The 23057-nt window shown below is 41.3% G+C and overlaps 1 protein-coding gene and 1 long non-coding RNA gene across 4 annotated transcripts in view; one reads left to right on the top strand and one right to left on the bottom strand.

The window, feature by feature from the left end:
- The window catches only part of GK (glycerol kinase), a 103254-nt gene that overhangs the window by 72090 nt on the left and 8107 nt on the right, over positions 1-23057 (top strand). For all 3 annotated transcript variants that reach the window (XM_040425000.1, XM_040425001.1, XM_040424999.1), the window contains 9 exons: positions 1742-1809; positions 6899-6941; positions 9079-9159; positions 9241-9319; positions 10841-10937; positions 12373-12457; positions 14159-14279; positions 14715-14858; positions 15672-15758. In XM_040425000.1, coding sequence (XP_040280934.1) covers positions 1742-1809; positions 6899-6941; positions 9079-9159; positions 9241-9319; positions 10841-10937; positions 12373-12457; positions 14159-14279; positions 14715-14858; positions 15672-15758 — 805 coding nt within the window. The remainder of the gene's footprint in view (positions 1-1741; positions 1810-6898; positions 6942-9078; positions 9160-9240; positions 9320-10840; positions 10938-12372; positions 12458-14158; positions 14280-14714; positions 14859-15671; positions 15759-23057) is intronic.
- On the bottom strand, positions 12513-23056 carry LOC120995650. Its single transcript, XR_005777640.1, has 2 exons — positions 22944-23056; positions 12513-12562 (listed from the first exon to the last, which is right to left on the bottom strand). It is a non-coding gene; the product is annotated as an uncharacterized LOC120995650 (long non-coding RNA).

Below are 23057 nucleotides of genomic sequence, written 5' to 3'. Positions count from 1 at the left end.
TAATGTCCATGGTTAGTAACCCTTTTGAATAGAGAGAGGATAGATTCTAGGGGTGTCTCAGGACACAATGCATTTGGAAAGTCTTCAGAACCTTTCACTTTTTCACATTTTGTTAAGTTGTGGCCTTGTACTAAAAAAATAAAAAATAAAATCATGCATCCCCCTTCAATCTGCACTCGATACCCCATAATGAGAAAGTGAAAACAGAATTTTAGAAATGTTTGCAAATTTGTTAAAAAGGATAAACTAAAATTTCGAATGGACATAAATATTTAGACCCTTTGCTGTGACACTTGAAATTTAGCTTTAGGGACCTCTCATTTCTCTTGATCATCTTTGAGAACTTTCTACACCTTGATTGGAGCCCGTTTGTGGTAAATTCAGTTGCTTGGACATGATTTGGAAAGACACACCCCTGTCCGAATAAGGTCTCACAGCCGACGATGCATATCAGAGCAAAAACAACAAAAATGTCACAGTGGCCTCCATAATTCTTACATGGAAGAAGTTTGGAACAACCAGGACTCTTCTTATAGCTGCCCGAAGAGATACAGAGTACAGAGATATTCTTAATAAAAACCTGATCCAGAGTTCTCTGGATCTTAGACGGGGCTGAAGGTTCACCTTCCAGTATTAATACTGTAGTACTTTGCACTGCCTGAAAATATGAATCACAGTATTAACGTTAGACAAATTTACTATTCTAGCACATGGACCTTTTGTCTAGTTTGTTTACACACATTTTAGACACGTTTTTGGTACACGAAGCTGCATTTAGACCATTTAGATCCTGAGCATCAGTTATGCACATTTGGCATCTGTTTGAGCCATTTCCATTATTTTAGATGGGGGAAAAAAGTCCTGCATTTTTTTCTTTTTTTTTTCTATTCTTCTGACTGATCAGAAGAACGGAAAAATAACGGTGATGTGAACTCAGCCTTGGGGACAACTCTGTGAATGTCCTTGAGTGGCTGAGCCAGAAAATTGTCTTGAACCCAGTCGAACAATCTGGAGAGACCTGAAAATCGCTGTCCACCTACTCTCCCCATCTAACCTTACAGAGCTTGAGAGGATCTGCAGAGAAGAATGGCAGAAAATCCACAGATCCAGGTGTGCAAACCTTGTGGCATCATACCCAAGTAGACTGGAGGCTGTAATCACTGCCAAAGGTGCTTCAACTAAGTACAGAGTAAAGGGTCTGAATACTTAGGTCAATGCAAGATTACATTTTTTTCTTTTCAATAAATTAGTAAAGATTTCAAACATTCTGTTTTCACTTTTGTCATTAATGGGGTATTGAGTGCAAAATGGGTGGAGGAACCAGATTTTTTTTTTTTCTTTTCTTTTTAAGCACAAGGCCTCAACCTAACAAAATGGGGCAAAAGTGAAAGGGTCTGAAGACTGTCCGAATTCACTGTATGTACGTTTTTAAGGGTTCTCGAATGATAAGAGGGTTGGATTGGCTTTATATAGTAGTATAGCAGCATGTATGATCAGGGAAGTTCTCCTACCAGACAGTTATCATTACTGGCTGCAGTAGTATAGATGTGGTATGGAAGGAGATAGTATGCTGGTGGCCCCAGCATCCCCAGGAAACCTCTCTTTGAGGATGACTTTTTCAAAAATAGGGTATGTGAAAAAGACCATGACGTTTTATGAATGGGTGGAATATGTTTTACAAGGTTGTTTCTGGTTAGGTAAAAAGAATCTAACAATTGCCGGACATTTCTTTTTCTTGCAGTGTTTGGGTGATCAGTCAGCTGCATTGGTTGGACAGATGTGTTTCCAAGATGGACAAGCAAAAAACACGTGAGTGAAGCATAAACAGTATTGTGAATTACGATATTGTACAGTGCAAATTTCTGGTACAACGCATAAATATAATAGCAGGCCTACAGATATGGCAGAGCTACTTGCTTAGCTAGTAGTAGGAGAGAGTGAGCAAGTGGGGAAAGGTAAAAGCACAGCAAAAAATATGCGCCATTCAGTGTCCATGGAAAGGTAGGTGATGGCAGTCATGCGCTATTTGTCACTCATGGCAAGCATTTAGTAGTTTCTTTTGATGAGATATCTGAGCACACACTTTAAACAAGACGAGATCTACAGGGCTTTTTATAAATTTTGATAAATTATAGTGGTCTCATAGCAGGCAATTACAGAGATATATTTTAGTAAAATTCCACTTACTACCAGCAGATGGCAGAGCTTGCCTACATTGATGTAACCTCTGTATAGACTCACTTACCTAGATTGGAGGTACAGTAATTTGATGTTTTTAGTGAATTTGACTTATTGTTACTTGTGTGTGTAGCAATGAAATGTACACAATAAAAAGGAAATAATAATGGAAGCCAAAAATTATAGAAATTATGAGGGTCATTTATTATTATATATACGCCCGTTTTTGGCGTATATCTGTCACAGACTTGATCGCAAAGGGGATTTGCGGTAAATTTTGTGACTTTTCCCCACTAACACCAGGTCTAAAAAAGAGGGCGGGCCGGCCACCCCATCTCACTTTTCATTTTCTACGCCTGTTTTAGGCATAGTATATTATCTAAATCTACACCAGCAAGAGAGCAGGCATAGATTTAGGCTGGTGGTGGATGCGTCTAAGTTGTGTAGAGGCTGGCGCATCTACATAAATTAGTCGTATCATGCACCAGCGCAAGGGGTATTAAGACCGGCGTCTAAAACGCCAGTCTTAATAAATAAGCGCATATGTTTTTATTTGTTTCTTAGAATGCAGATTTGTAATAACATATACAGTATGTAGGAAAGGAAAAGGTAGCCGATACAAGCTTGTAATATAATTATGACTGGCAGGGAACCTGGGTATCGTCAGAATGGGAGTTTATTTTGTTTTTAAGCCATTCTGTACCAATTTTATTTTTCCCAACTGGGCAACCCATTTAATAGTTTATGCAAAGGGTGGTGGAGATTCCCTGTGGGCTGTAGAAGATGCAAGTATTACTGCAATAAAACTGTATTGATACATGAGAGCTAGTGAAAACAGTAGCATCCTGGACACACTGAACACCTGACAAAAGTCTGAACCTAGGAGTTAGTTGTAAATTGCATAACAGGAAGTATGAAAATGATTGAAGGAATGGAGACTGCAGCCTGAAAACAGAGCAGTGCTTTTACCTCAAAGGCACAATAAACATATGAATAAAAAAGGTGACCGTAGCCTTTAACCTCTTAAGGACACATGACGTACCGGTACGTCATGATGTCCTGGTACTTAAGGACACATGACGTACCGGTACGTCATGTGTTGTTCCGATCACTGCCGCCCGTCCGGCAGTGATCGGAACCCGGTGCCTGCTCAAATCATCGAGCAGGCACCTAGGCTAAATGCGCGGGGGGGTCCCGTGACCCCCCCATGTCGGCGATCGCGGCAAACCGCAGGTCAATTCAGACCTGCGGTTTGCTGCGATTTCTGCAGTTTCTGATCCCTGCGGTCCCTGACCGTACGGACCGCTGTATGGAAAAGGTTAACAGCGCAGGGAGCTCCCTCCCTCTCCCATCGGGGGGCTGCTGTGCCTTTGCAGCCCCCCGATGGGAGAGGGAGAGAGCCCCCAGAGAGCCCCCCTCAGCCCTGTGCTTACCCTTCCCCGTCTGCGCAGTTCTGAGCAGACGGGGAAGGTTCCCATGGCAACAGGACGCCTCTCAGGCATCCTGCTGTCCATGGTGCTGAACAGATCTGTGCTGAAAGGCATAGATCTGTTCAGTGTAAGTAAAATACAGTACAGTACAATATATATTGTTCTGTACTGTATTATACAGACATCAGACCCACTGGATCTTCAAGAACCAAGTGGGTCTGGGTCAAAAAAAAAGTTAAAAAAAGTGAATAAAAAGTAAAAATCAAAAAACACATTTATCACTGATTAAAAATGAAAAAAATAAAATTCCCTACACATGTTTGGTATCGCCGCGTCCGTAACGACCTGATCTATAAAACGGTTATGTTACTTTACCCGAACGGTGAACGCCATACAAATAAAAAATAAAAAACTATGATGAAATTGAAATTTTGCCCACCTTACTTCCCAAAAAAGGTAATAAAAGTGATCAAAAAAGTCGCATGTACGCCAAAATAGTACCAATCAAACCGTCATCTCATCCCGCAAAAATCATACCCTACCCAAGATAATCGCCCAAAAACTGAAAAAACTATGGCTCTTAGACTATGGAAACACTAAAACATGATTTTTTTTGTTTCAAAAATGAAATCATTGTGTAAAACATACATAAATAAAATAAAAAGTATACATATTAGGTATCGCCGCGTCCGTATCGACCGCCTCTATAAAAATATCACATGATCTAACCCCTCAGATGACCACCGTAAAGAAATTAAAATAAAAACGGTGTAAAAAAAGCCATTTTTTGTCATCTTACTTCACAAAAAGTGTAATAGCAAGCAATCAAAAAGTCATATGCACCCCAAAATAGATGCCAATCAAACCGTCATTTCATCCCGCAAAAAATGAGACCCTACTTAAGATAATCGCCCAAAAACTGAAAAAACTATGGCTCTTAGACTATGGAGACACTAAAACATTTTTTTTGTTTTAAAAATGAAATCATTGTGTAAAACTTACATAAATAAAAAAAATTGTATACATATTGGGTATCGCCGCGTCCGTGACAACCTGCTCTATAAAATTACCACATGATCTAACCTGTCAGATGAATGTTGTAAATAACAAAAAATAAAAACGTGCCAAAAAATCTATTTCTTGTTACCTTGCCGCACAAAAAGTGTAATATAGAGCAACCAAAAATCATATGTACCCTAAACTAGTACCAACAAAACTTCCACCCTATCCCGTAGTTTCTAAAATGGGGTCACTTTTTTGGAGTTTCTACTCTAGGGGTGCATCAGGGGGGCTTCAAATGGGACATGGTGTAAAAAAAAAAATGTCCAGCAAAATCTGCCTTCCAAAAACCGTATGGCGTTCCTTTCCTTCTGCGCCCTGCCGTGTGCCCGTACAGCAGTTTACGACCACATATGGGGTGTTTCTGTAAACTACAGAATCAGGGCCATAAATAATGAGTTTTGTTTGGCTGTTAACCCTTGCTTTGTAACTGGAAAAAAAATATTAAAATGGAAAATCTGCCAAAAAAGTGAAATTTTGAAATTGTATCTCTATTTTCCATTAAATCTTGTGCAACACCTAAAGGGTTAACAAAGTTTGTAAAATCAGTTTTGAATACCTTGAGGGGTGTAGTTTCTTAGATGGGGTCACTTTTATGGAGTTTCTACTCTAGGGGTGCATCAGGGGGGCTTCAAATGGGACATGGTGCCAAAAAAACAGTCCAGCAAAATCAGCCCTCCAAAAACCAAACGGCGCACCTTTCACTCTACGCCCCGCTGTGTGCCCGTACAGTAGTTTACGGCCACATATGGGGTGTTTCTGTAAACAGCAGAGTCAGGGCAATAAAGATACAGTCTTGTTTGGCTGTTAACCCTTGCTTTGTTAGTGGAAAAAATGGGTTAAAATGGAAAATTAGGCAAACAAATGAAATTCTCAAATTTCATCGCCATTTGCCAATAACTCCTGTGCAACACCTAAAGGGTTAACGATGTATGTAAAATCAGTTTTGAATACCTTGAGGGGTGTAGTTTCTTAGATGGGGTCACTTTTAGGGAGTTTCTCCTCTAGGGGTGCATCAGGGGGGCTTCAAATGGGACATGGTGTAAATAAACCAGTCCATAAAAATCAGCCTTCCAAAAACCATACGGCGCACCTTTTACTCTACGCCCCGCTGTGTGGCCGTACAGTAGTTTACGGCCACATATGGGGTGTTTCTTTAAACGGCAGAGTCAGGGCAATAAAGATACAGTCTTGTTTGGCTGTTAACCCTTGATTTGTTAGTGGAAAAAATGGGTTAAAATGAAAAATTAGACAAAAAAATGAAATTCTCAAATTTCCTCCCCATTTGCCAATAACTCTTGTGCAACACCTAAAGGGTTAACAACGTATGCAAAATCAGTTTTGAATACCTTGAGGGGTGTAGTTTCTTAGATGGGGTCATTTTTGGGTGGTTTCTATTATGTAAGCCTCGCAAAGTGACTTGAGACCTGAACTGGTCCCTAAAAATTTAGTTTTTGTAAATTTCTGAAAAATTTCAAGATTTGCTTCTAAACTTCTAAGCCTTATAACATCCCCAAAAAATAAAATATCATTCCCAAAACAATTCAAACATGAAGTAGACATATGGGGAATGTAAAGTCATCACAATTTTTGGGGGTATTACTATGTATTACAGAAGTAGAGAAACTGAAACTTTGAAATTTGCAAATTTTTTCAATTTTTTGTTAAAATAGGTATTTTTTGGTGCAAAAAAAATAATTTTTTTGACTTCATTTTACCAGTGTCATGAAGTACAATATGTGACGAAAAAACAATCTCAGAACGGCCTGCATAAGTCAAAGCGTTTTAAAGTTATCAGCACTTAAAGGGACTCTGGTCAGATTTGCAAAAAATGGCCTGGTCCTAAGGTGTAAAAAGGCTGTGTCCTTAAGGGGTTAAAGGAATTTTACAGTAATCATTTTTGTATGTAATGCCTGCAGGGTGCCTCTTGAAACAGAAAATTCATACATACTTGTTTCCCGCTACCTCTGTTTTCAGCCCTGCCTCCTCTGTCTCCATGTAGCGGTCCCCAGAGTATTTACATCTGGAACTGCATGGACATGGTCACATGCTCCGCTCTGGCCAATGAGCAGCACATCACCGCTGAAACCAGTTATTAGTTGTAGCAGACCATGTGATAATGCCCATGCAGGGCCAGAATGTAAACACTCGGGTGACATGGTGTATATATATATATATATATATATATATATATATATGTGTGTTAATAATAATTTCCATTTTATTTCTAGGTATGGTACTGGCTGTTTCTTGCTGTGTAATACTGGCCTAAAGGTGAGCAGTTAGGCTGTGGAAACCATATAACCTAGTAGGTTTCAGTAAATTAAAATATTACTTTTAGATAATACAGCCTCATATTAAAATCTAGCAAGGATATATATGAATCCCTATAAAACGGTGATACGATGCATTCTGAAAGTCTTCAGACACTGACTTTTTTCACATTTTGTTGCAGCCTTGTGTTAAAATAAAAATAGTTCAATTACCCCATAATGACAAAGTGAAAACAGAGGTAATTTATTATCCAGAAATACGCCTATATTAGGCGTATTTCTGTCGCATATTGTGGCACAAAGATTATTTGCGCTGCTATCTGTGACTTTTCCCTGCTCAAGCCAGGTCTAAAAAAGTGGGTGTGGCGTGGGAAGGGGGCGGGCAGGCAGGCCCGTCTCATTCAGCATTTTCTATGCCTATTTTAGGCGTACAAAATGGTCTAAATGCAAGACCGCTAGGAAGCTGTCTTACATTTATAATCAGCGCTGTATGTGCTGGCGCCTCTTCATAACTTGCATCTAAAACGCCATTCTTAATAAATGACCCCCAGAATGTTTTAAATCTTTGCTAATATATTGAAAAAGGAAAACTAAAATCCTGCTTTGACAAAAGTATTCAGACCCTAACTAAGTACTTTGTTGAATCCCCTTTGACTGCAATTATAGCCTCCAGTCTTCTTGAGTATGATGCCTCAAGGTTTGTACACCTGCATTTCGGGATTTTCTGCCATTATCCTCTGCAGATCCTCTAATGCTGTGTCAGGTTGAATGGGGACTATAGGTAAACAGTCATTCTCCGGTCTCTCCAGAGATTTCATATTGACTTAAAGGCTCTGGCTGGGCCACTCAAGGACATTCACAGAGTTATCCCTAAGTCACTCCTGTGTTGTCTTGGCTGTGTGCTTTGGGTCATTGTCTTGTTGAAAGGTGAACCTTCAGCCCAGCCTGAAGACTAGAGGACTTTGAATAAGGTTTTCATTAGGAATATCTCTGTACTTTGCTCAATTCAGCTTTTTTGCAACCCTGACCAGGCTCCTTGTCCCAGCTGCTGAAAAACAACATGCCACCACAATGATTGAATGTAGGGATAGTATTGGGCAGGTCTTGAGCAGTGCATGGTTTCCTCCAGACATGACGCTTAGGATTGAGGCCAAAAAGTTGAATCTTAGTTTCATCAGACCAGAGAATCTTGTTTCTTACATCTGAGAGTCTTTCAAGTACTTTTTTGCAAACTCCAGGCAGGCATTCATGTGTGTTTTACTGAGGAGAGACTTATTTCTGCCACTGTGCCACAAAAGCGCAGATTGGTGGAGTGTTGCAGTTATGGGAGAAATTTTCAGAAGGTCAACCATCTGCACACAGGATCTGTGGTGTTCAACAAGAGTGACCATTGGGTTTTTGGTCACCTCTCTTACCAAGGCTCTTCTTCCCAAATTACTTAGTTTGGTGTGGTAGCCAGCTCTACGAAGAGTCCTCGCTGTTCCAAACTTCTTCTATTTAAGTATTATGGAGGCCACTGTGCTCTTGGGAACTTTCAGTTCAGCAGAATTTTTCTGTACCCTTCTCCAGATTCCACATCTCTGTCTCCACGCAATCCTCTAAGGTTTACACTCTCTTCTTTATTCCTCATTGCTTGGTTTTTGCTCTGATACGCAGTCAGCTGTGAGACCTTATATACTGTACTGTGCCTATCTTTCCAAATCATATTCAACTCAATTTACCACAGGTGGACTCCAACCAAGGTGTAGAAATATCTCAAGAGATAATCAAGATGATCAAGAGAAATGGAAGGCCCCCAGATCTAAATTTCAAATGTCGTAGCAAAGGGTTTGAATACTTATGTCGATGCAAAAAGTTTTTCCTTTTTAATAAAATTGCAACATTTTTTTCATTTTTACTTTGTTTTCACTTGGCACAAGGCTGCAATATAACAAAATGTGAAAAAAGTTAAAGGATCTGAAGGCTTTCTAAATGCATTGTACGTACAGTCAACAGTCCAATCGAGCAATAAAATGACTAAGGGTCAATATGGTCAATATTTAAATTATATATACATGCTGTTTATAGAAGTCATATTATGTTTAGCTGCACTTTGTTATCATGCACTGTTTTCACAAATTTCTTTCCTTGCTATGTAGCCTGTTCTTTCAGATCATGGGCTGTTGACCACAGTGGCTTACCAGCTTGGAAGAGATAAACCTGCCTATTACGCACTTGAAGTAAGTTATAGGTTCTCTATATTCTGTACATAAACTGTTTGACTTAATGGGTGACTTATCTTTCTCACTTTTGTAATTTAGGGGTCAGTTGCAATAGCTGGGGCAGTTGTACGCTGGTTACGAGATAACCTTGGCATTGTAAAAACAACTGAAGAAGTAGGTAGGTATCGTCTGAATATTATATATCTTTTATGTCATACTTTATTGACCACTACTATGTAACAGTGGCTGCTGTGCGCCGCTGTTCCCCTGCTTACCTCCGCAGTCCCAGGCGCCGTGTTCAGCGGTGATCTGCGGCCAGTGCTTCCCATTCACTTCTGCAGTCCTGGGCTCTGTCTGTGTGGGGGCTGTTGTTCTGGGATCCGCTCCACAGTTTGCTCTCAGCCCTGGCCACAGAATGCTTGCTGTTTGTTTCCTGCAGCACTTCCTTAAGGGCTGGCGCACGTCACTTCCTGGGCTTTATGGGTTGTCATGTGACCTCACTGACCTATCCTAGCCCTCCTGCTCATATATAAGTGGCTTAGCCCCCTTCCCAGATGCCTCGGTGTCAAAGTCCTTGTGTCCTGCTAAGGTTCCTGTTTTCCGCTAGTGTTCCTGTGTTCCTGACTCGTACTTGAATTCCTGGACTCTGCTACCTGTTAGATCCCGATCTGCTTGCCTTGACTCTCGTGTTGCCAACCCGGATAGCCTGACCTGTACCTGTGCCACCTGCCCTCATCTTTTGCCTGTCTGACTATGCCTCTGCCTCATCCTTCGGTCCTGCACTTCTGGTACCTTTCTCAGGTACCTCCTGGTCTGCCTGGACTAGCTGGCTCGTGTGCCTATCCTCCTCAAGAGGTAGCGACCTGGTGTTCCCCTCGGGAAAGTTTATCCCCACCATCAGGAGTACTGTGAAGATTCAGGGGTTCACTTAGACAACGCCCTTAGAGGAGGTAGGACACGTGGCACAGTAGGTTCACACCCGCTGGTTCGTGACATACTACCTTAACAAAATGACCACCCACTGACTTTTAGCAATGCAGGTCCTAAGTCTGGAGCAATGTCTTTTGGCATCGCTGAGGGAGGTTAAATCACTGCCGGAGCCCTTCTGTGCTAAGAACCGGCTGTTACTAACAGCCTGTTTTCATAGCGCAGGCTCCTGCTTAACAGCCGGGGTCGGAGGTTGTTAACCTATTGATCATGCCATGATCCATACTGCGGCATTATCAAAGGGTACTCCCCTCTGCGACTAGTGTGCCCTAACAGCAGTCTGTGCCATACTGACCCAGAGCATATTGTACAGGCACACAGAAATATGCTAGTACATTAAAAGTGTGAAATAAATTTATAAACAGTTTTAAATGCTATAAATAACATAATTAAATATATATATATATATATATATATATATATATATATATAATTATTTTTTTTTTAATTGTACAGATATTAAATAAAAATTTTAAAAAATACACATATTAGGTATCAGTGACCGTGCTAACCTGAAGAATTTAATAATCAGGTTTTTCAGTGTGGAACATGAAGACACCAAAAATTTTTTTTTTTTCTATATCTGCTGTAAAAAGAATAGAAAAATAGAAAAGTTATGGCTGCTGAAATGCAGAGAGGTTAAAACGAAAGAACTTTGCTAGTCTTTTAAGGCACTTTCAAGCAAAAGATTAATATTTATCGTTTCTTTTAGAAAAACTTGCTGCTGAAGCTGGAACATCGTATGGATGCTACTTTGTTCCTGCATTTTCAGGCCTTTATGCACCATATTGGGAGCCCAGTGCCAGAGGGTATGTCTGCATATAAGGAATGTATACATATTGTCAATCATAACTATAAAAAAATCATAAATGAATTACACAAACCCATAGTGTGTAAAAAAAAAAAAAAAAATCTGTCTATATATCTACCTATTTTTGTCATTTTCATTCATTTCACTAAAGAGAGGCCATGCGTATGCTGCCTGTTTACCCTTCTAATGGGAAGTAATATTGTCCTGTTCACCATGGGAGTACCGGTGGTCAGATCCCCATAGGTGAATGCTTGATGACCTACTCTATTAATTGTCCATGGGGAACGGGGAAACATTTTGGCCACTTTCACGCAGTATTCGGGCAGTATTTGTAAGCCAAAATCAGGAATGGGTCCAGATCTTTCCATTGTAATGTTCTCTGTGTAAATTCCATATGTGACTTTAGCTTGCAACTACTGACCTGAAAGTGTCCTTAATGCTAAACATTGCCTTATTTACAAGGCACAGGAGGGCACTGCTTAGGGTGTTAAGAAGTAAGGGGAGGGGGGTGGCACTTCACAGAGAAAACTAGTAACTTTTGTTACTACTTTCACTTCTCCTTAAAGGTGTTATCCAATTTCTCCCAACAGCCATGTGCCGGGCCCCTCACAGGTAATATACTTACCCGGCTCCCTGCGCCGCTACTGGTCCTGCACCGCTGCTTCTTCTCTCTGTACACGGATGAAAACATCCGGGGACGGGGACGAGCCTCCCTAGCATCGGGGTGACGCTAGGGAGGCTTGTCCCTGTCCCCGCCTGCCATTGGCTTTTCCCACCGACACGGGATGTTTTCATCCGTATACAGGGAGACGTTGCAGTGGTGATTTGGGGACCAGGAGCAGAGTGGGGTAAGTATATTACCTGTGAGGTGTCCGGCACATGGGATGGGGGGTCTGTTGGAGAAATTGGATAACCCATTTAATACTGCTTCTTGCTGCTCATCAGCATATCTCCTCATCACTAACTTTTGTTTATTGTAGCTGTAAGTCAGGAGATTTAACCCTCACACTGTTTACCCACAACTAATGTAACAGTATTCTCTTCAGGAAGATAGTTTAAGGGTTAAATCCCCTGTCTTGGTGCTGGAGTTAGCAAAAACTAAGTGATAAGGAGACATCAGAGCTATCAGATGAGGAGAAAGGTGAAACATGTAAATGACCCATATGTACATTGCCAACTAGCAGAGGGGATTTCTCTCCCTGTCACACAGCAGGACCATTCCATGATCCACAAAGCACAAAACCAAAGCATTAGACCTCCTCAGTTTAACTGAAAACAAAGAAAAATGTAGTGGCCATAGCGTAAAGGTGGTCACATACCTAACAAGATTTGCAGCACATTCAGATAAGCACACTCTTAAAAAAGATTATTTTAATACTTATTTTACGTGAATGGTTTTGATGAATGCTTTGACTATTTGTTCTGTTTTCCAGAATCATCTGTGGTCTGACACAGTTTACAAATAAGAATCACATTGCGTTTGCTGCTCTTGAAGCCGTCTGTTTCCAGACCAGAGAGGTACATAGTGAAGTCTTCTTTCACTTCAATGTATGTTGCAAGATATCTGTTTTTGGGCATGTTCATATATGTGGTTTTTCAGCAGTTTTTTATGTCATTTCTTTACTGTGGAAAAAACAGAAGATTCAGAGGTTACACTGTAATTATGTGAAATTTCATATGCCTGATGCCAGCCTTAAAGGTAAAATAACTGTTGGTCAAAAGATCATTTGACTGATGGCAATTTCTCCTGAGCATGCATATTCATTTCAATGGGTAGAGGGGAAATAGTCACTGCCAGATCCCTCTCACAGGAGCGAAGGAACATAAGATAGTTGGACAATGCTTCCAAAATATATGTATTTTGTGTATGGCCAGCTTAACGACAACCTGTCACTACAAAATGCAGTGTAATCTACAAGCATGTTATAGTACAAGAGTAGCTGAGCAGATTGATATATAGTTTTATGGGGAAATATTCAGCAAAACTTTAATTTATATATTTAAATATCTGCTCTTTCTGAGTTCAGTTGTACACAGGAACCATATTATCAGTGACTGAAAGCTAACTCTGTATAAACACTTACACAGAGAATGCTATCAATAACCGATAACACCTCCCCCATCTACAGCTATCAGTGACTGAAAGATATCTCTGTGTACACACTTACACAGAGAATGCTATCTATCACTAATAACAACTCCCCCAGCTGTCTATGTATACACACTAAGCCTAATGGTAAACTAGAGGTGGCAATTGGGCAGGCTCTTCCAGCATGGCGAAAAACACAGAGAATGCTATCAATCACTGATAACACACCCCCTGTGTATACACACTTGCACAGAGAATGCTATCAATCACTGATAACACCCCCCCATGTACAGCTATCAATGACTGACAGCTATCTCTGTATACACACTTACACAGAGAATGCTATCAGTCACTGATAACATTTCCTCCGTGTACAGCTATTAGTGACTGACATCTGTGTATACACACTTACACAGAGAATGCTATCAATCACTGATAGCCCCTCCCCATGTACGACTAGAGTCAGGAAGAGGAGATATTTAAATTATACGTTTTGCGGAATAATTTCCAATAAAAATATATATATATATCAGCCTACTCAGGATCTGTTAAGAGCTTCAGGGAATTCAGTCAGCTAGAGATTACCCTTACTGCCCTGCTGAATACACTGACAATTTCATCTAAATTGCAGTCCCCAAATATTTGATATAAAAACTCTCAAAACCAGAAATATTCTTTACTTTCTCACCACTATTGGCCAAATATAAAATACTTGTCATTTACTAGATGGGGGAAAACTAACAATACTTGAAGAATCATTCCTTCATAAATAATGATTTGCACCAAATTCAATTATACTATATCTGGTCTTTCAAATTTGGTGCGGCATCCAAAATACTCCATGTTCTGGACAAGGCAGAACATGGGAAAATTCTCCTATATTTGCATGACATTGACAGCAACTACAGTAAGATGTCCAGTATTTATTGGAAGGTAGGGCATTCTATTTCCCATGTGTTTTACGTCATACACTATGCATTGATTGATAAGATGCAGATGTATTTCTGTGAACACAGATATGATTGATTCAGACAGGAGGGTTTATTTGAGCTCAGAGGGGAGATCTGCGATGGGACAGTTACTGGTGTCTAATAGTCTCCACATCCCTATTCTTATTTTTTCCTTTCCAGATTCTAGATGCAATGAACAAAGACTGTGGAATTCCTTTGAGCCAACTGCAGGTTGATGGGGGCATGACTAACAATAAGATCCTCATGCAGTTACAGGCTGATATCCTGTGCATCCCAGTGGGTGAGCAGTTCAAGTGTCTGTACACAGATCTATCCTTTGCTCATTGCCGTATTGTTCAATTACATTGTTAATCAGTGTGACTGAGTGGCAGCCACAAAGTATCGTCAGGTTAGGCTTTAAAGTGCAAGCATTGCAATTTAATCTCGCTGCACCAACTCATCTACATCTATGAGTTATTTAATTTCCATTTTATTGTTCTGGTAAGCACATTGAATAAAGAGGTCTTTACATTACACTGTAATTTAGCTTCAAAGTATCAGTTTAAATGTTTTTTCTCGAAGTACAAGGCACAGGGAATTATCTCTTGAAAGGGCAACAATTTGCTGGAAAGAATCAAAAGCAAACTGATATTTTTTTATTTTTACCATTGATATGAACAGACTGAGTATTTAACAATACTTGCTACAATGTAACATTTTACTCTGTTTTCTGCAGTGAAACCTTCTATGCCAGAAACAACTGCATTAGGAGCTGCCATGGCTGCCGGGGCAGCAGAAGGAGTGGGTGTCTGGAGTCTTAACCCTGGAGATTTGACTGCAGTGACTTGTGAACGGTTCGAACCACAGATTAATCCTGAAGGTAAAGGGCAAGCCACTTCTTAGGGTCCATTCACACATCTGTGTGTGTTTTGCGGATCCGCAAAACACGGACAGCGGCAATTTGCGTTCTGCATTTTGCGGACCGCACATTGCCGGCACTAAAAGAATATACCTATTCTTGTCCGCTATTGCGGACAAGAATAGGACATGTTCTATTTTTTTCAGGATCGGAATTGCGGACCCGGAAGTGCGGGTCCGCATTTCCGGATCTGGGCCGCATGTCAGGCGGCCCCATAGAAATGTATGGGTCCGCAATTCCGTTCCGCAAAATGCGGAATGGAATTGCGGATGTGTGAATGGAGCCTAAAGGGGGTGATTAAAATCAGACATATTAGAATACATCTAAGGAAGCTAGAACCAGCACTGGACCTCACATGCATCCAGAGATCTCCCCCATTCATTGCTGTAACTGTTCTGATAAATGTCTTTCAAGCTGGCAGCTCAGGCGGCATGTTCTTTTCAGAGTGCGTAATCCTTCACAGGGGGGCATGTTCTTTCTACTGCTGCTTTCTCCCTGCAACTGTGACAGCACCTAAGAGTAGATATGGCTGGTGGCAGGAAGGATGGAACTGAGCATGTGCAACCACCCCAGTAGGTGGACATGCACATTGCTATACAGATTACCAGGGGCATCATTCTAATGAAATAATGGGAATATCTCACAACTGGGACTTTATTGTGAAGTAAATTACAAAAGTAACTTGTTTCATGCTAAATTAAAGTAATATTTAATGGTGGCCCATTATCCAAAAATACTGTGATAAATTTTGGGCCTTCTGTACTCTTGTTCTAGAAAGTGAATACCGATATGCTCGCTGGAAAAAAGCAGTGATGAAATCAATGGGCTGGGAAAGTTCTGAGGCTGCAACAAATGGGAATGGTAACTTTATAATTTTTAACATTATATAAATGTTCCCACTTTTGCTTGTTTCACATGTTAATTACATAAATATTAATGAAAATGTCATTTTAATTTTTATTCAGAGATTTTATATTTCATGGAAATAATTTAGTCTTTTTATTTTTTTTTATATGCAGTATTTTTTTAAACTTGCTGACTGTTATCATAGTTTACCATATTTTTTGCTCTTTAAGATGTACCTGACCATCAGACATTTTAGAGGAGGAAAATAAGAAGAAAATATTTTTCATCAGACCCACAATCTTCATCAGACCTCCAAATGAACCCCGCCTCAATCTTTCTCAGATCAGACCCCCAAATCTTCGTCAGACCTCAGACCCCCAATCTTCGTCAGACCTCAGACCCCCAATCTTCGTCAGACCTCAGACCCCCAATCTTCGTCAGACCTCAGACCCCCAATCTTCGTCAGACCTCAGACCCCCAATCTTCGTCAGACCTCAGACCCCCAATCTTCGTCAGACCTCAGACCCCCAATCTTCGTCAGACCTCAGACCCCCAATCTTCGTCAGACCTCAGACCCCCAATCTTCGTCAGACCTCAGACCCCCAATCTTCGTCAGACCTCAGACCCCCAATCTTCGTCAGACCTCAGACCCCCAATCTTCGTCAGACCTCAGACCCCCAATCTTCGTCAGACCTCAGACCCCCAATCTTCGTCAGACCTCAGACCCCCAATCTTCGTCAGACCTCAGACCCCCAATCTTCGTCAGACCTCAGACCCCCAAACTTCGTCAGACCTCAGACCCCCAAACTTCGTCAGACCTCAGACCCCCAAACTTCGTCAGACCTCAGACCCCCAAACTTCGTCAGACCTCAGACCCCCAAACTTCGTCAGACCTCAGACCCCCAAACTTCGTCAGACCTCAGACCCCCAAACTTCGTCAGACCTCAGACCCCCAAACTTCGTCAGACCTCAGACCCCCAAACTTCGTCAGACCTCAGACCCCCAAACTTCGTCAGACCTCAGACCCCCAAACTTCGTCAGACCTCAGACCCCCAAACTTCGTCAGACCTCAGACCCCCAAACTTCGTCAGACCTCAGACCCCCAAACTTCGTCAGACCTCAGACCCCCAAACTTCGTCAGACCTCAGACCCCCAAACTTCGTCAGACCTCAGACCCCCAAACTTCGTCAGACCTCAGACCCCCAAACTTCGTCAGACCTCAGACCCCCAAACTTCGTCAGACCTCAGACCCCCAAACTTCGTCAGACCCCCAAACTTTCAGACCCCCAAATCAGACCCCCAATCTTTCAGACCCCCAAATCAGACCCACAATCTTTCAGACCCCCAAATCAGACCCACAATCTTTCAGACCCCCAAATCAGACCCACAATCTTTCAGACCCCCAAATCAGACCCACAATCTTTCAGACCCCCAAATCAGACCCACAATCTTTCAGACCCCCAAATCAGACCCACAATCTTTCAGACCCCCAAATCAGACCCACAATCTTTATCAGACCCCCAAATCAGACAAAGAAATAAATAAAATAGCTTATCTGGACAGTGCCACCACTCGAGGTTGAGCGCACTCTTCCTGCAGCTGCAATGTGACCTGACATCGCACAGTGCTCATTAGTATTTGTTTTTTAATATTGCACTGGCCTTTTTCTCCCACTTTTGAGGCAAAAAAGTGCATCTTATAAAGCAAAAAATACAGTATGTATTGTAACTAGTCGTGATCAAACACTATTATACCTCTTTACAATAATCATATGATGATGGACACATCAGTGTCCATTCTGAGCCTCTATAAACCTCATACTGTGGCATAAGCTTATAATGCGTCTCTTACAGTGAACTGTTAGTGTATATTCACATGTGGCAGATTTGTTACAGAAATGAAGGCAGCACATGAATTTCTGCAAGCTCCATTCAGATGACACTGGCTGAAATATCTACAAGTCTGCCACATGTGAATGTACCCTTTGGTAAAATGGGGATTTCCAGTTCCTGCAAGTGACAGCAGATATCTAGGATATGTTATAACTTGCTTGACCACAGGGACCACTGTTCCCCTTATGCTGTCTGCCAGCTCAGCCGTACTGCTTAAAAATATCTTCTGATCAGCGAGACCGTGCTTTGCTGCAGACTTCCGGAGACCCTCCCCTTAAGGGTCGGGCAGAGCGCTGATGAAGCTGTTTGATCAGGGACAGTTCTCCCTACAATCAGTGGTCAACTTCCATAGGGAGCAGTCTTGAGTGAGGGTGTGTGTGTCCATTCTAGTCTCAGCCATCCCGCCAAAGGGGCAGCATTAGAGCCTTGAAAGGTGAGTAACCCACTGGAGACCAGATATACAACATTAACTCTTTCTCTGCCCTAGACTACCAGGGATAAAGACAGTAACAGAGATACAGGTGTCAATGCTCTGAAGCACCAGAGTTGCAGACATTAAATCATTCTCAGCCCTAGACCCCAGGGATGTAACCAGAAATCCATTAACTAGCCTTGTTTAGTTTGGCAAATTTGGCGCTATGAAGAAATATTTAGTGCTGCTTGAAGAAACAGAGCCCAGAGAACAATTGTAAACTACCTATTTGGGTCTGAATTGCAGTAGTGTGAAGCTTGGACAGGGATGAGGTCAGGAGGGGCCTAGGTGTTCCATTTAACGCTGTGGACTCCTCGTTCTAGCTGTTGGACCCTACTGATCCGCAAGTGACACATGCCCATGTATGAAGTAGAGCTAATGAGAATTCAAGCAGCCAAGATGCCTGGTTGAACTTGATGGGAATATGTCTGTTTTCAACCATGCAAACTATACAAATATGTGATACTATACAATATAAATACTATATTTAAAATAAATATTATAAAATAACATTAAATAGATTAAAAATTATCCAAATGTAATGACTGTATATACACACACACACTAATATACTGTATATTTACACCTTATAGGGATTCTGTCACCTCGTTTTTGGTTATAGAGCTGCAGACATGCATGGCTAGATCTCCGCTAGCATGTCCGCAATATATCTGTCCTATAGGGCTGTGTGCTTTTATTTTGTTTAAAAAAGGATTTTAGAGATATGTAAATGAGCCTTGTAAGGAGCCTAAGGGGCTGTACGAACCTTCCTTGTGCCCAGCCACACGCCCCTGTGAAGGAGCCCAGCACCGCCTGCGTCCTCCGAATCTCCTCCTTTTGTCACAGTTAGATTGCCGTAATCTCTCGATGCCCAGTGCCTGTATAGTGTTCCTTCCCTGTGCTGGCATCAGCCTCAGGGAAGGAACTGCGCATGCGCGAGCTCGCGCATCGCGAGATTACGGCAATCTATCTGTGACGAAAGGAGGAGATTCGGAGGACGCAGGCGGTGCTGGGCTCCTTCACAGGGGGGCGTGGCTGGGCACCAGGAAGGTTCGTACAGCCCCTTGGGCACCTTACAAGGCTCATTTACATATCTCTAAAATCATTTCATTTTTTTAAACAAAATAAAAGCACACAGCCCTATAGGACAGATATATTGCAGACATGCTAGCGGCGATCTAGCCGTGCATGTCTGCAACTCTATAACCAAAAACGAGGTGACAGAATCCCTTTAAAGGGGTTGTCTCACTTTAGCAAGTGGCCATGTAGAGAAAGTTAATACAAGCCACTTACTAATGTACTGTTATTATCCATATTGCTTCCTTTGCTGGCTGGATTCATTTTTCCATCACATTATAAACTGCTTGTTTCCATGGTTACAACCACCCTGCAATCCGGCAGTGGTGGCCGTGCTTGCACATTATAGGAAAAAGTGCTGGCGTCTCTGGTGATTGGGAATGGGAGCGCACATAGGCTGGTGCTTTTTCCTATAGTGTGCATGCACGGCCACTGCTGATAGATTGCAGGGTGGTCTGTAACCATGGAAACGAGAAATGTATAATGCGATGGAAAAATGTATCCCGCCAGAAAATGAGGCAGTATGGACAATCACAATGCATGAATAAGTGCCTTGTATTAATTTTATACATAGTAAACGCCACGTCCTGAAGTGGGACAACCCCTTTAACCTTTTTGTCTTCTCTTTTATGAACTGAAGAATAGTAAGATCCATTCCCCACAGAACCAGTACTTTTTAGTTTCTTGTTAATGCTTTAAATTAAAGCTATTTATGTTGAACTGAGGATTTTCCTCCAACTGCTTATAATTTCCTGTTAATGAGCACATTATTGTGCAAATCCATTATCCTGCTAAGCTTGAAATGACAAGATGCTCAATATTACTAAGATAATTTATATGATAATTGTTTATGAAGCTGAAGCCAAAAAAGATACCTAAGAAATCCGCTATATGAACAGAATGTTAGAAGGTCACCCACTGAAGCCACAGCTACAGTTCTAGAAAAGTATGGCCTGATGACCAGAACTTGAGTTCTTACCAATAATCAGGGTTCAGATGGTCAAGCACAATGAGGTGTTATTTCTGCATCTTTATAATAAATCTAGATCTTGTTTGTCATTGGATTATAGATGAATGTGTAATATAGATCTACTCGAGGATCTATTCTGAAGTGCATTTATTGGGTTTGAGAAATATAAAAAATAAGGACAAGGTCTTCTGCCATTGCCTTGTTTTTTTCCCCTGTTCAAATGGGCCCAAAATTCTTCATATCTTCTATTTCTATCACACAGACCTAGAGTTAAAGCCTATTTTCAATGACAAATGTACCAGATACAACATGTAATGTAACATAATCATAATCGCCCCATCTGCCCCAAATGATGTCCTCCTGCATATGCCAATTAAGTGACATTACTTATCGTAGTGACCATGGAATCTCATCTCCTAACAGACCTGATGTGGTCACATAATATTATAAATAAGGGCCTGGCAAGTATGTTATGGGTGATCATCCTGGGGAAAATTAGGAGGACTATTAATGGGGCATGTTTGCTCTAGAGGAGGCAATACAGATAAGTAGAATCACATTTTGTGGAGGAATTATAGCTTATTATAACTACCAGTTAACGGTTATAGCTATTGTATAACCTGCTAGAGGGAGAAGACACCGATTTTGCACTGGTCACTGTGCAAAATACAATTTTCTGTATAAGACTGTAGTTACATTTTGGATTCCCAGTCTTGAGTCTTCCTTCCATCCATTATGTTTATGCTGAGAAATATGCATTTTGTTGGATAATGCATATTACACACTTTGCCCACAATTATATGTAGAAACAAAATTAGGTTGTAGTTTTATGTGTGTGTATATGTGTGTATATATATATATATATATATATATGCTATTTGGCAGCTCTATATTCATGTCATAACTGACCCTTTAGGCCATACAGCTGCCATTGGGCAGTTTCCGAACAAAGTAGTACACAGTTACTGTGTAATAACTACCATGTGCCAGTTGCGCATCAAGAAAAAAAGAAAATGCAACAGCACTCTGCAAACACAAATTACATACAATAATGCCATAGATGTAGAAAATATTCTGGTGCTAATGCTATGCTTATTTTGCAAATTTGAGATTCTTGGCAAATAAACGTCAAGGTGATCTCTGTAAGACGGGAACCTACCATTAAATAGTACCTGTTATGTGCCATAATGGCCACCATAAAATTCAGGGAGTGCAGGTTCCACATGCATGCTGGGTCCACTCTGCTTTTTACCATCATTGGTGCCATAACGGCCTCCATTAAATCCAGGGAATGCAAATACAAACATGCATGCTGAGCCCACTCTATACCTCTCCTGGTGCCAAATGGCTTCCTATAAATACAATGAGAGCAGGCTACAGCTTTATACTTACTCTAATTAAAATCAGCCTTCTTTTTTTATTTCGTGTTTCTAGCCATGGCAGTGTGCACCTGCACATTGGAATGTGCTGACTGATCCCCTTTTTTTGTAGTTGTACAGGAGCTGTGGCTGACTCCAGTTGGTCTTGCACCCCAGACTAGCCTGTCTGCCCCATAGGCTGATTTTAATTAGAGTAAGTATAAAGCTGTAGCCTGCTCTCATTGTATTTATTGGCAGCCATTTGGCACCAGGAGAAATAGAGGGGGCTCAGCATGCATCTTGGTACCTGCATCCCTGAATTTAATGGAGGCCGTTATGGCTCCAAAGATGGTAAAAAGCAGAGTGGACCCAGCATGCATGTGGAACCTGTACTCCCTGAATTTATGGTGGCCATTATGGCACATAACAGGTAGTATTTACTGTTTGGTTCCCGTCTTATAGAGATCACCTTGACGTTTGGCAGACGGGCCCAAATAATTTTGCACAAAATGTATTTGCCAAGAATCTCAAATTTGCTAAATAAGCGTAGCATTAGCACCAGATTGTTTTCTATAATTATGGCATTATTGTACTTTAGTTGTGTTTGCAGAGTGCTGTTGCATTTTCTTTTTTTTCTTTGTGTTTCTAGCCATGGTAGCGTACACCTGCAGATTGGGATGTGCTGACTGACCGCCTTTTTTTTGCAGTTGCGCTTTAGGTATACCTGCTTCTTGCGATGACAGAATATCACTGGCTGTAGTGGTCTCACCTCTTTCACCTTTCTTGTAATTTCATATAAATTAATCCTGTGTATCGCTAATCATGTCAAATTCTGCATAAGCTTTGCACCCCCGCTTTACAAACCAATCATTCTTTATGTAGCGCATCCACCAGTAACATATTTAAAAAAACAAAGAATTTAGACATGTGATGATAGACATAGTTGGGGTTGCTTCGCCCAACCTGCTGCCATAGGCTGGGCAAAATGAAGACTCTTTGTAGTGCGACTTCCCAATTTTAACCATTGACAGCAGCCTGCAACGCAAAGTATTTCTCTGCAGGCTGCAGCTTGATGGTTACAATCGAAAAGTCGTGTTACAGAAGTGGTCATGTAGCCTAACGACTAGAACAGGGATGCCCAACCTGCGGCTCTCCAGGTGTTGCAAAACTACAACTCCCAGCATGCCCAGGCTGCCTACAACCATCAGCCTACAGCAGGGCATGGTGGGAATTGTAGTTTTACAACAGCCGGAGAGCCACAGGTTGGCCATCCCTGGACTAGAAGGATGGAGGTCCTTAAGGTCAGATTTGCTATGCAATGCTTTTCTTCCAACATGTACCATCTCGGTAGCTCGGCACATGTATACCCTGCTATGTGGTTGTATTTTCCTTATGTATAGAAAGCTTAATTGCGCTTATAATTGTCACTACTTGCAATTGTTCTGCTGTTGCTGCTGGTTGATTCATAACACCAAGTATCCAATTTTTTATATTTTCTCCTTTTCTATCTTGCTTGAATGGAACCCTCTCCCGCTGGATGTCTTC

This window comes from Bufo bufo, chromosome 3 (assembly GCF_905171765.1).
Source record: "Bufo bufo chromosome 3, aBufBuf1.1, whole genome shotgun sequence".
Taxonomy (NCBI): Eukaryota; Metazoa; Chordata; class Amphibia; order Anura; family Bufonidae; genus Bufo; species Bufo bufo.
This window is presented reverse-complemented; position numbering and strand designations above follow the sequence as displayed.